General features: G+C 34.2%; 1 protein-coding gene across 2 annotated transcripts in view; it reads left to right on the forward strand.

Annotated features, from left to right (window-relative positions):
- Positions 1-13,585, forward strand: part of SEPTIN7 (septin 7) — a 64,497-nt gene that overhangs the window by 23,863 nt on the left and 27,049 nt on the right. For both annotated transcript variants that reach the window (XM_063115472.1, XM_063115471.1), the window contains exons 3-5: positions 1,643-1,749; positions 12,219-12,319; positions 13,223-13,357. In XM_063115472.1, the coding sequence (XP_062971542.1) occupies positions 1,643-1,749; positions 12,219-12,319; positions 13,223-13,357 (343 nt within the window). The remainder of the gene's footprint in view (positions 1-1,642; positions 1,750-12,218; positions 12,320-13,222; positions 13,358-13,585) is intronic.

Here is a 13,585-nt window from a genome sequence, read left to right on the forward strand (position 1 = left end):
GTGGCTTTTCTTGACTGGGCATTTGCTTTGTGGCTGTAGACCTTTGACTGTTTTTTACAGCTCCTATGAGGTTAATCCACTGATTTCAGACTGACTTTGATGTTATGTAAGGGAATGAGGGCATGGAGTTTTTTAATTTGCCATTTTGCTGATGCCACTCAAGAATGCTTTTTAAATTACGAATCAATAGAATCTTACTGAAGGAAATTTAGAGCACACAGAAATGTAGAAAGCTAAGGAAAAAGAAAAATCTCAACCACACTTCTGCCACCCCACAATAGCCACTGTCTACATTTTGGTGTGTCACCTTTCAGGCTTTTATTTTTCTTCATTTCTCTTTTCCCTTTGTCCTGCTTCCTCTTGTTCTCCCATTCCCCCAATAAAAAGGGAAAATAAATGTATAAAAAATAAACTCTAAATATAATTTTAGTCAGTACAGTGTCAATTTTATTTATTTTTTGTTTTTAACTTCCTAAAATATTTTTGTAAGTACTTAAATTTCCATTTATGTTTCTAAAAGAAAATATTGTAGTTGTTTTTGATAACAACAAAATGCTTGGGTTTTATTCTAGTTTTTCTTCTCTTATTCATGGTATAATAGTTAGGAAAGAAGCAGGTGTGGACAGCCTAAAAGTTACTTTCCTGTGACTTAGACATTTTTGGTATTTTTACATCTAGTAAAAAATGGCATCCCCTCAGTCAGAGGGACATGCCCAGACCACCTAGAAAGGATCTTACCTCTTTTGAGAGCTAATATAAAAAGAACTCAGCCTGAACATATAAATATTGTGACATCAGTTATTTAGGCTTAAAAGTTACTATTGTCCAAAGTGAATTATGAATAGTAAATACTTTAACCCTGTGCCATATTAATTAATTATCATAATATAATTTTTAATTTATTTTAACCTTGTATTAAAGTGTACCTTGAAGCCATTTGTATTTTGGTTAAAAACTAACTGTACACTTGGTGCTGTGTTCTAGACTAGATATAGAGGGCCAAAGAAGAGTATATGATCAGAATTGATATCATACCTGAGCTTCCTCCATTCCTATCTCCTACCTCAAATAGAAGCAGTATAAAAATTAATTATATAAGATTTTTGGGAGTCTGGTTTATGGATAAGGTACCCTTATACTTAAGCTGATTAGTAAATGGGTGAGTAAATTAAAAAGTATTTTTTGTGACTTAGAGTTTTATGCTGAGGTGCAGTGTAATTAATTTTTCTTCTTTGTATCAGCAGATTTCTACTTTATATAACTGCATGATTTCTTGCTTTGGTTACTCATTATTGTCTATACTAAAGATTCATGCTTTTGCTTTTTGTTTAACTGAAACAGTAATATATAATCTATTAAAAATGTAGATTATTGTGTTAGATACCTCACTTTTAAAGAACCACAGATGGTAAAATTATAAAGCTGAAAAGATTCCTTGGAAATGTGAGTCTAGTTTGGTAGATAAGAAATTGAGGACAGAATACTTATTCTAGTAGGGAATCTTTGTAACATATTTCTAATGTCACTTGCCTGTCTCAGCAAGAAGCATTTGCATAAAGCAGGTTTGATTATAACATTGGTTGAATGTTTAAAGTGGGTAAAGTGGCTGAATTTAACAGATTTTTCCCCCCGTTTCTTTTAGGTGAGTCTGGACTGGGAAAGTCAACATTAATCAACTCATTATTCCTCACAGACTTGTATTCTCCAGAGTATCCAGGTCCTTCCCATAGAATAAAAAAGACTGTACAGGTATGTATATTGTAGTATTGTTAATTGGTGATAAGCTGGAATAATGTAACTGCACACAAAAGACGTGTTGTTACTTTTAGCATGCTTGCCTGGAGGTAGGATGCAAATTTGGCCTTAGCCAATATAAAGTGGTAAAGAAGACTGTTCATAAAATTGAAAAGGAGTGTAGCTGATCAGAGGAATTATCTTGACTAGAACCTTCCAAATTTGTCCAGAGGACCCTCCTAGAGATGACACTGCAACATAGTAAATAGTACCCCACAGTTTTGCTGTCCAGTATGGTAGCCAAATGCCACATGTGGCTAGTTAAGTCTAAATCAATTAAAATTAAATTAAAAATTTTCTCAATCTCAGCAGACACATTTCAAGTGCTTGATAGCCACATGTGGAAGTGGCTACCATTTTGGGCAGCATATAAGTAGAATATTTCCACCATTGCAGAAAGTTCTGTTGGGCAGCATTGAGAAAATCTGATTTATAGAAAATCTATTGTTATTTAAACATAGTTTTCTGTATTAGTCAGTGGGATGACACTGTGATAGTTGAATGGCAATAGCAATTTTGTAAGACTTCCAAGCTATGTGTGGTCTAATTTAGTACTTCTCAATCTTTAGTATACATTCAGATCAGCTGGAGGTCTTGTTAAATTAAGTTCCTGTTCTAGTAGGCTTGAGGTGGGCTGAATTTCTGCATTTCTAACAAGATCCCAGGTGGTGCTGATGCTGCTATCTGGTGGATCATACTTTATATAGCAAAAGGCTAGACTCTAGGCTCTAGATGTGCAAGCAGCCTGTAGCCACATGTGGCTATTGAGCTTTTGAAATGTGGTTTGTCCAAATTGAGATGTTCTGCAATATAAAATACACCCCACATTTTGAAAACAGAATGTAATGTATCTCATTAATAACTTTTTATATTGATTATGTGTTGCAGTGATAATATTTTGGATATATTGAGTTAAATTTCACCCTTTTATTTTTTAATGTGACTGCTAAAAAATTTAGAATTACTTATGTGGCTCACATCATGTTTTTGTCTGGCAGCATTGCTCTAAACTATTGATTGGAAAAATTATTGGTGGACTGATGCAGTAATACACAGCTCATGAAACAGAAAGGAGGGGAGTGAACAGTTCTGGCTGGAGTAGGCTTTTCATTGAGGCAGTGATGCTTAAAGTTGGATTTGAAGGAGTGATAGTGATTATACCAGTGCACAGGATGGAAGGACAGACTGGATAGTATGGGCAGAAACTTACATGTATTGAACTGCAAGATGTGGTTTAGTAATTAGATCCCTAAGGAGTAATTTTGTGAAGTGAATATCTTATTTCTCTTATTAAAGTTATTCTTTAATTTTAGGATAGGTTTTTGTTTTTGTTTTCGTTTTTTTTGTAACCTTCATAGAACTTGAGATTAAATTATCTTCAAAAATGTCATCTAAAAACTTGATCCTACGTGGCTTATTTATTTTGTCATCAGTATTGGAAATTTTAATACTGAGGAAGAAGATAAACTTTTAACTTTTTAAATTTGGGTGTTTAAACTCAAGATCAGTAAACTTGGTATGTAGAAATTTTAAATGAACTCCACAGTGTAGAGATCTAAGTTCATAAATATTTCGTGTAAAAAAAAATCTGTTAGCTATTAACTGTCATGTGCCTACCAGTAGTGTTCTTGGTGATTATTTTTGGTGAGGAAATTATTCTGAGTTTTCTTTGTTCTAGTGCTTAACATAATGCCAGGCCTACATTAATAATAAAATTTAACACTTAGTGTTAACACTATCATCTTCCAGGTACTATTCTGAGCACTTTAGATGCGTTAACTTATTTGATTCTTACAACTTTATGAGTTAGGCAGTATTATTATCCCGATTTTACAATAGAGAAATTGAGGCACAGAGATGGTGATATGCCTGAGATCACGTAGTTGGTGAGTGGCAGAGATAAGATTCAAGTGCAAGCAGTCTGGTACAGTCTGTACTCTGTCAAACTATATTATCTCTGTACTGTAGATACATAACAAGTGTTAGTTGAATGGATTAGCCATTTCTTAACAAGTGTATTAGCTTTTGTTTACTATATCTTCCCCCTTTCAGGTAATGTTTGGTCCAACAAATTGTTAATTTTCTTTTGGTTTATTCTGCATTTTTCTTTTCATAGTGACATAGTTCTCCCAATTAGGCAGTGTAGACAAAATGAAGGCAAAATGATTTGATCAGTGAAGCCGTATCTTTACTATAGATATATGATGTGAAGGTATTTGAAAAAGTTTATGGAAAGATTCATATTTTTCCACAAATTCAATTTTTCCACAAATTTTTTGATGTACTTTTGTATGCGAAGGTAGTTAAAAGAACATAGAAAATACCTATATAGACCTTATGATCTGTCTGATACTAGCTAGTAAGAGATACTTAAAAGTATTTTTTTGTTTTGTTTTGTTTATTTATTTGGCAGCTGGCCAGTAAGGGGATCCAAACCGTTGACTTTGATGTTATCAACACCACATTCTAACCAAGTGAGCTAACAGGCCAGCCCTATTTTTAAAATCTCAAATGGTGTTTGCTGTGGCTTATTAGGTTTGGATATGCAAGCTGGACTCAGGGAGGTATTGATTTTCCTTTAGGTATTAGTTGTGAAATTCCACTAAACTCCTAGGTAGGTGATGGAAGCCATTGCGCTCACGTAACTTTTGTACCTTACCATGTTTTATTTTATTTTATTTATTTATTTATTTATTTTGTAGCTGGCTGGTATGTGGATCTGAACCTGTGACCTTGTTGTCACCATTTATTTTAAACAAAGACAATAGAACTATATTTTTAGCTCTTTCGATTTACCCATGCAGGAGTTTTGCCAGTGTTTAAACAGATAAAAGCATTGGCATATGTAGTCTCAGGACTTAAGCACAAAGACATCTAGTTTGATATGCTTTGCAACAAAATATTTATTCAGACAATGAGAGATTGCTTGTAATGTGGTTATAACTGTGCTTATTCTGTCATGGTCCACATATTGCAAAAAAGTCTGTTAAATAGGATTTATATAAAACTGTCATTGCTGATTCGTCACATTGTGAGATTGTGAATATTTTTTACTTTTTATTATATCTTCTCAGTTTTATAGTGCACATGCTTTTATAATCAGAAAAATGCCTTTCAGGGAAAAAGGCACAAATTTAAGTGTAGAGTTTTATGAATTTTTACATATGTACACATATATCCAGGTAACCACCATCGATATCAAGATATACTGTAGTGCATTTCCAGCACCCCAGAAGGATGCCTTGTGCTTCCTCTCATTCAATATTACACCCCCGCCAAAAGATAAACACCTCACTGACTTCTACTTCCATAGACAAATTTTGTCTGTTCTTGATCTTCATACAGATATACTCTATACTTTTGTATATGCTTTCTTTTAATGAAGGTTATGTCTCTTATTTATGTTGGGCGTAGTTGTAGTTCTTTTTCATTGCTATATAATATTCTACTGTCTGAATATATTACATTATATCCCTCCTATTTTAGATAAGCATTTGGATTTTCAGTTTTTTACTAATATGAATATTCTTGTACATGTCTTTTTGTGGACATAGGCACTCACTGCTGTTATATGTGTATGTGCATAAAGATATAAAGACATTTCATTGCTTCCCTTTATTTTCTGTGATCTCTAGTGAGATTGAACATATCTTTATACTAAGATTTGTCCAGATTTCATTGAAGCGCTTTGATCATTTTAATATTTCCTGCCTTTTTCTCCTTGATATGCAGAAATCCCTTCTCTAAATAGTAATCTCTGACATTTTAGACATTGCAGATAACTTCTCCCAGGCTAGCATGTTAAAGAAGATGTGACAAGCCCTTAATTTATTAGAATTCTTTTTACATTAGCCTAGTTTCCAAATAAATTTTCTAGAATCATTTTACATTCCTTTAAAGTTATCCTCAAAAGCGTCCTCTTCTATTGTGAATATCTTCCTGACTCTCCCTATCTTGAGAACAAAGTAGTAATGGGGGCTGAGTATCCCCAGTAAGATTTTTAAGACAAAGGACTGTTAAATCTCCCATCTTTATCAAAAGTAAGACCTATAACATCTGAGAACCCAATTGATACTGACTAGAATTCCAAAGAAGTCTTCTTTCCTGACCGACCCTTACAGATATTCCTTTATCTACTGTAAACACGTTGAAGATCATCTAAACTGTTTTGCACATTTACCCAGGAAAGAACATGACAGATTATCAGCATGGCCAGAATCATTCAAGAGGTCTGAATGTAGTTAGAAAATATAATGTCATCATCTTTTACAGTTGGGTGGATCCTCACCAAACCCAGTAGTCTAGCCGATGATCTGCCTTGGAAGCTCATAAATTCTCTCAGGCAAGGGTCACCATTATTATATCTCAGCCCAGACATATTAGACTGGTAAAAGCACACAATCCTGAGTTTCAAAAGGCAAATGTCTGCAATTTTCCTGACCTGAAGTCTTTCTGGAACACTTCCAAGGAAAGAAAAGAAAAATCATCTGTGATATGGCTGAATAGGGAGTGAAATTTTAATAAAGACCACAATTTTATATTCTCTCTGAGCGTTACCCATTTACAAGAGATTTCTTAGTGTAGAAATTTGTTCATATTCACAGTCTTGGAGGGAAGGAGAAGCTGTTTACATTGAAAACAGAGCTGATTCTGATCCTCTCCTACATCAGTGGTTCTGATTCTAGTGAAGTTTTCAGTATTGGATAGAAGATCTCTGATATTAATTCTTACCCTCCTATCTTGGGCCTCAAGACCTTGTGCTGTGATTTCCAGATATGAGGTGACACCAGTCATGGAGTTCTTTTATACCAGTGGTTCAAACTTGAGGATGCATCACAGTTACATGCAAGGCTTGTTAAAATACAGGTTGTTGAGGCCCTTTCCCAAAGTTTGCTATGTAGCAGGTTTTAGACAAGGCCCAAAGAGTTTGCATTTCTATGAAGTTCCCAGATTGTGCTACTGTCAATCTGGGTTCTCTACTTTGAGAACCATTGCTCTGTAGTGTTCCTGGTCTGCTGCAAACTAGTTTTATTCTATCTCTGTGGGAGGGAAAGTAGAAGAAGGAAGTGTTTTTCCTTAGTTCTTTCAGAATATTTTTAATTGAATGAAATAGTATCATGTTACTTGCATTTTCATTCATACATATATATTTCCAGTAGACTGATTAAAATGAAGTGAAGGAATTGGACATTTGAGCGCCACTTCATATTTTTATCTCAAATATAAATCCCCAGATTGACAAAGTTTTTAAGAAATACTGCATACAATTTGTATATGGTAATAATTAAATTTTATTTTATAATTTTGTTGCATTTGAAAATTTTTAAATCATATTTTATGTTAGTGAGAGGTTATTGTCTTTCTTTCCTTGGGAAAAACGATTCTTTTGAAATTAAGCTCATTTCAATTTTCTCTTAATATATCCTATTAAGAAATTTTTTTTGTGAAATGGCAATGTTTATTTATTTAATTTTTTAAGTTCTTAGTCAGCAACTTTATGTTGGTCCCCTTTAAAACTTTTCTTGATCTGTGAAGTCCTGAAAATCACTGTTGTAAACTAAGTGAGCACAAAAATTTTGGAGGTGAGAATAAGTGAAAGCTGTAATCCTATCCCAAAGATAACACGTTTTATAGACTCCTTGAAAACTTTTTATGGAGCCCAGTTAGGAAACTCTCCTGTCCATATTGGTGCAATTTTGATAGTTTTTTGAACCAGTCATTCACATTTGAATGCTTGTTTTATACCGGGCTTGGGGGCTACAGTGATGATGGACACAGTCAAAGTTCTCAAGATCTCACAATCATGTGAAAAATATAGACAAAAAGTTATCATTTAGTGAGAAAGATGCTACTGTAAGATATAATCAAGGTGACCTTAGAAAGAGATTTTAGTGAAGTGGTAGGGGTGGAGGGCAAGATGGCAGTGGGTCAAAAAGTGAATGGTGAGATAGTGAGGATGGGAGACAGCTTTGAAGGAAGGGATATAGGGATACCTGGAAGTGAGTGTAGAGGACCAAGAGAATAGTTTATTTCCAAAAGAGACCTGAGCAAGGTTATATCCTGTGGGGAGTCAGTCTCTAACGGGTGAGAGGTTGAAGATATAGGGGAATAGTGTAAACAGTTGTCAGTGTGACTCTAAAATGGAAAGTGATCAGATCCCCAGCATAGATTGAGAAATTAGCTTTGGGAAGTAAAAGATCTATTCTACACAGTAGGAAAGGCACAGTGGTTATTCAAACAAATTGAGAATCTGTCATCCTTAAGTGGAGGTGAGGTAGTTTGCTGAGCATGGCAGACATGGTAGGGTAGAGGGCTTGTGAAGAGCCATGGTAGGAAATAGGAGAGGCTTGAGACTAAGGGGCACGTAAGAGAGGGGTATTTGACAGCAGGGAATTCCCACTGAGTTTGAAGGTCATGAATTTTATGGTGTAGGAACAGAAATATAGGTAGATGGATTAATCCAGATTGGGATCTGAGTTGGAAAGGGAAAGAAATAAAGGTTTGGGGAGGGGGTTGATAATAGAAAATATAAGGGTCCAGGAACTTTAGGTTTCAGTATAAGGAGACAGAAGCCATGAAAGGGTAGTGGTTCAGAGAATCGAAGGCAGAGTATGAGTCTTTGGATCAACTTCTCAACAAACTAGTTCTGGGTCATGATAAGAAGAAAATATTTTTTAGGCATAACTGTTCTACTATTGGTCATTTTCTCTTTCACTTTCTTTCTTTCTTTCTTTCTTTCTTTTTTTTTAAGATGACCGGTAAGGGGATCTTAACCCTTGACTTGGTGTTGTCAGCACCACACTCTCCGAAGTGAGTGAACCGGCCATCCCTATATGGAATCTGAACCTGTAGCCTTGGTGTTATCAGCACCGCACTCTCCTGAGTGAGCCATGGGCCGGCCCCTCTTTCACCTTCTTATGGAACATGATAAAGCATTTAAGATAATGTTTGTTTTTTGATCCATTAAGTAATCAAAATAAATAGTTCCTGTGTTTGAACTAAGTGGAACATCTCAGGCTGTTCAAGTGTCTTCAGAGCTTTGGCCATAATGCCACCTGAGCAAGTGTAGGTAGATGTGAGCTCTTGACAGAAAATTGTAACCCTCTCTTTAAAATCTTATGTACATAATTAAATAACACTTTTTATTGGTAGTAATAAATAGCTCCTACACATTAGGTTAGAAAAGTTTAGTATGTTTAGCAGTCTTTCTGTTATGAAGCTGTATAATAAACATGGACGGTTTCACTTTTTTTTTTTCCTCAGATGAAAAAACTAAACAGTATTAGAAAAATGAGCACCCTATTCTGGAGTCTGGGAAGCCAGAAAAGACCTAAATAAATTAATTATATATAAACAGTATAGTGGGCTTTAGTTTTATTTTTCATGGGAGAAACAGTTGAAAATGCCCTTGACTCATTCTTTCAGTATTAAATTATGCATTTAATCTTAGAGAACTCTGAGTGATGCCATAAAATATGCTGATTTGACCTCCTTAAAGAAAGTGCATGGGAAAGTAGCCATTTGGAATAGATTTGTTAAGAAAAGTTTGAAATTCCTGGACTTGAACTAATTTGTTTTCCATGGATCCCATGAGGATACTTGCAAAACCAGATGATAGGATACAGTTGGATCCTGTGAATGGCACTAGTTTACAGTTATGTTTTCTGGATCTTTTCCATATGTTGCTGGCTTCTTTGTATTTCACCATGTATGGATGCACAGAATTCCATAGGCCAAAGAAAAGCTTTATACACAGATTCTATAAAGTATATAAAAGTCTCCAATTTTCTTATCAAGTCAATAAGTAAGTTGTTGAACTGATTTTTTTTTTTTTAAACGAGGAAACATCTTAAAATTTAAGCTGTTATGTTAAGGTGTGGGATTAGTATACAGCATATTACAGAAGGTAGAATGGGCTTTGTTTAGTGATAAAAGAACCAGAAATAGTTTAAAGTAAAATCGGGAGATGATTTATGTAGAATACACCAACTATATTTTGCATCAGTTTCTACATTACTATGTCATTTAAAAGAATTATTAGGTAGAGGGGTGTATGATTACTTTGGATATTTCTGCTTCAGTGACGGTTATCATAAATAAACAACCTGTTTTTATGAAGGAGACGGGAGTGAATTCAATATATATATTGAGATGTTAGATATGACCAGGTTGTCCTTTGACTAGAGGACCACCAGATAAAATGTGAACTTCCTAAGCCAGATGAAATGGTATCATTTCATTAAAAATTTTATCATTAAAATTTTTTTAGTTTTGATATCTAATACTGATTAATCTGATTATTTTCTCTGAGTTATTTTGCTTCCCTAATATTATTAGGGTAACTTGATATCAGACAAGCTGTTATCTTAGTTGTGTGGTATATAACAGTGGTTTCTCAAATAATGTCCATCCATCATTGATATAAAGAGGATCAAAAAATATTACAACTCTTATTAATCAATGTTTACTTTCTTCATCGATAGAGAAATTAATATGCTTTGACATTTAATATTCAGATTACCAATAGTATGTATTTGGTAGATAAGTAAATATATTTGAGATGTTCAAAATTTCACTGATGTTTTATAACAGGATCAAAGCAATTTGAAGAATATTGATCTAAAGGATAAGACCTTGGTCTCTTAATTGTCTGAAAGATAAGAAGCCCCTCCATAGACATGCGTGTTCATATCTCAGGCAATATTTTTCAGTTTTAATAAGTTTTGTTCTTTTTTTTTTTTTTTTTTAAGATGACCGGTAAGGGGATCTTAACCCTTGACTTGGTGTTGTCAGCACCACGCTCTCCCAAGTGAGCTAACCAGCCATCCTTATATAGGGATCCAAACCCATGGCCTTGGTGTTATTAGCACCACTCTCTCCCAAGTGAGCCACGGGCCGGCCCCATAAGTTTTGTTCTTGATAATAAAATTCTTTTTAAAAAAACCTCTTGTTGCTATAGACCTGCACTGTTTAATTTGGTAGTCACTAGCCACATGTGGCTATTTAAATTTAAGTTAATTCAAATTAAATAAAATTAAACATTCAGCTCCTCAGTTGCACTACTCACATTTCAAGGACTAACTAGCCATCTGAGCAAGTGGTATTGGACAGTGTGAATACAGAACAAGTCTGTCTTCTCTGAAAGTGCTGTTACAGTGTTGCTACAGACTTCCTTGCTCAGCAGTCTTAGTCTGGGCTTCTGTCTCTTTATGCATCAGCTAGCATTTGTAAAAAATGCCAAAAGGAAAAAGACATCCTTATTTCCATAGTCTCTAAAAGTGCACCAAACTGTTTCTATCCAGACATTAGTCACTGTTCCTTTCCTGGCCCTATTAATCATCATAAATTGTTGAAGTTACTTTTCATGTGCCCATGATAACTTTAAGTCTGGTAGTACTTAATTTATGCCATCTTTTGGCATTTAACACTCAAAGTTTGAGTATAATTCTTGTCTTTTAAGTTAGCCTGTCAGCATACCTGGGGCCTCTAGCCTTAGGAAGCATCAATGTGTTTTGAATGAAATTCTGTCTTTTTCTGGGGGAATTATTCTACCTTTCTATTTGAATCAGTGTTTATCTCAGGCTCCTGAAAATTGATAGTTTGCATTTAGCAGTAGCCGATGCCCAGGATGAACCATACATACCTTCTGATACAGAACTTAGGGTTACAGAAAATCTTAAATTGTGCTAGGAACTGTTATTGTTTAAGTCTGATACCCCTTCTCAAAAGGAACATTTTAAAAATTCTAAAGAGAACTGAGGGTTTTAATCAGAGTTAGTGGGGTTTCACCCTTCCAGAATACATTTTTTTCACTGTCTGGATCTTTGCTGATTGCATTGTCCAGAATGTGGAGTATCACATTTAAGAAGATTTAATCTTAACCATAACATAAATACAATTTTAATTACAACCATGCTGAGAAAGTTTTAGGAATGGTAATAAGTTCACTTGAGTAATTGGTTTGGACCAAACCAGATGGAGATAGTCCAGGAAGACATTTACTATAAATGGTAGATTAGATGTGCTTGTCTGATAAATCACATTTGAACTCTGTAAATTACTGAATCACTCAAACAAATTGCTTATTCGTATTACTAGATGTGCATTCATGTTATGTAAGTATTCTGTGGCTTTAGTGGCTATTCCTATTTTATTGGTTCCTGTTTCCTTCTTTATATCTAGTATGGGCCAATAAACCCACTATGAGTTTTCCAAAACTCTTTACATATGTGCTTTTCCTTCATGTAACGAGGACTTCCAAGTCCACGATCATTGATACTAAAGAAAATGTGAGGGTGGATAGATTTAATTTTTAAACAGCTTGCCAATTCGTTTTGATAAATGCAGATGTCCCTACCTTGTACCCCCTGCAGGAAACCACTGGTGTAAATGCATGATGTTAACATCACCAATGACTCTTACAGGTGGAACAATCCAAAGTTTTAATCAAAGAAGGTGGTGTTCAGTTGCTGCTCACAATAGTTGATACCCCAGGATTTGGAGATGCAGTGGATAATAGTAATTGGTAAGAAGGGTTGGTTTGTCCTCACTGCTTTCCAGTGCGTTTGGGATTTCCTGGGTGGTTACATTTTTTCCTGCTTAACATTTTGAAACTTCTCATTCTAGCAAAGGTCACTGAACTTAAGTGATATGACTTGGGATTGTATACCAACTTTACCACTTGTTTGCCAATGTTGCTCAACTTCTTTGAGCCAATTTCATTTTTGATAAAATGGAGATAATACCTCTCTAAAATTATTTTTAAGACATTCTAAAACAACATAGCTAGGCACAAGAATTCTCATAAGAAATTTAAAACTTTCACTTCTCTATAATTTTATTTATTTGTATAAATTATTCTCTGTCACATCCTAATTTAAACCTGATTTTTAGACCTTCAGTTTTTCCATAAATCATAAGGGAAGAAAACACCGTGAAATTTTAGTCTGAAGTAATTATCTTAGTATTTTATAAACAATATTTTTATTTTTATTTGAGTTTCACATTGTTTTTGAGGTAATTTTCTGTAAAATCTCAGAATACCTAAGTTCATCATGAGGTTTCTAATTGTTTAAAGTAATCTCTTCATTTGAAATTTAAAACTTTGTAATATAATTGTTTTCATATTATAAAATGTCTTAGCATTGACATACTTACCAATGCAAATAATATGCTAATAATAACTAATTTAGCTAGGTTTTAATACCAAACAATTTATTTTCTTTCATTTGGAAAATTTTGAAATAATGAATCAAGATTTATTCAACATAATTTATACCTGTTTTTGAATCAATATGTAATTTGAAATGTCTTTCACTGGTAGGTTGGTTTTGCCTATTTGAAAATATTGATTATTGTTCTTTAACAGTCATCCGTTGTTCATTCATATGTAGAATTGCAACGTAATTGTTTTATCTGCATTCTGTAGCTGGCAGCCTGTTATCGACTACATTGATAGTAAATTTGAGGACTACCTAAATGCGGAATCGAGAGTGAACAGACGTCAGATGCCTGATAGCAGGGTGCAGTGTTGTTTATACTTCATCGCTCCTTCGGGACATGGGTCAGTACCTTAATGCTTCTGATACTTTTTTGTTTGTTTGTTTACTATTATTCACCTTTGTGTTCATATTTTAGTAATTCTTATGTCTATGGAATACTTATAATTATACCAGTTATAAAATACCAAATTCCGTGTAGATAGAAATGGCTTAGAAAAAAACCTTTTTAAGTCTTATATAAGCTAACATGACTTTACTCCTTAGTTTCTTGTACATAGGATTTTACTTGC

The sequence above is a fragment of the Cynocephalus volans genome, chromosome 11 (assembly GCF_027409185.1).
Source record: "Cynocephalus volans isolate mCynVol1 chromosome 11, mCynVol1.pri, whole genome shotgun sequence".
Classification (NCBI taxonomy): domain Eukaryota; kingdom Metazoa; phylum Chordata; class Mammalia; order Dermoptera; family Cynocephalidae; genus Cynocephalus; species Cynocephalus volans.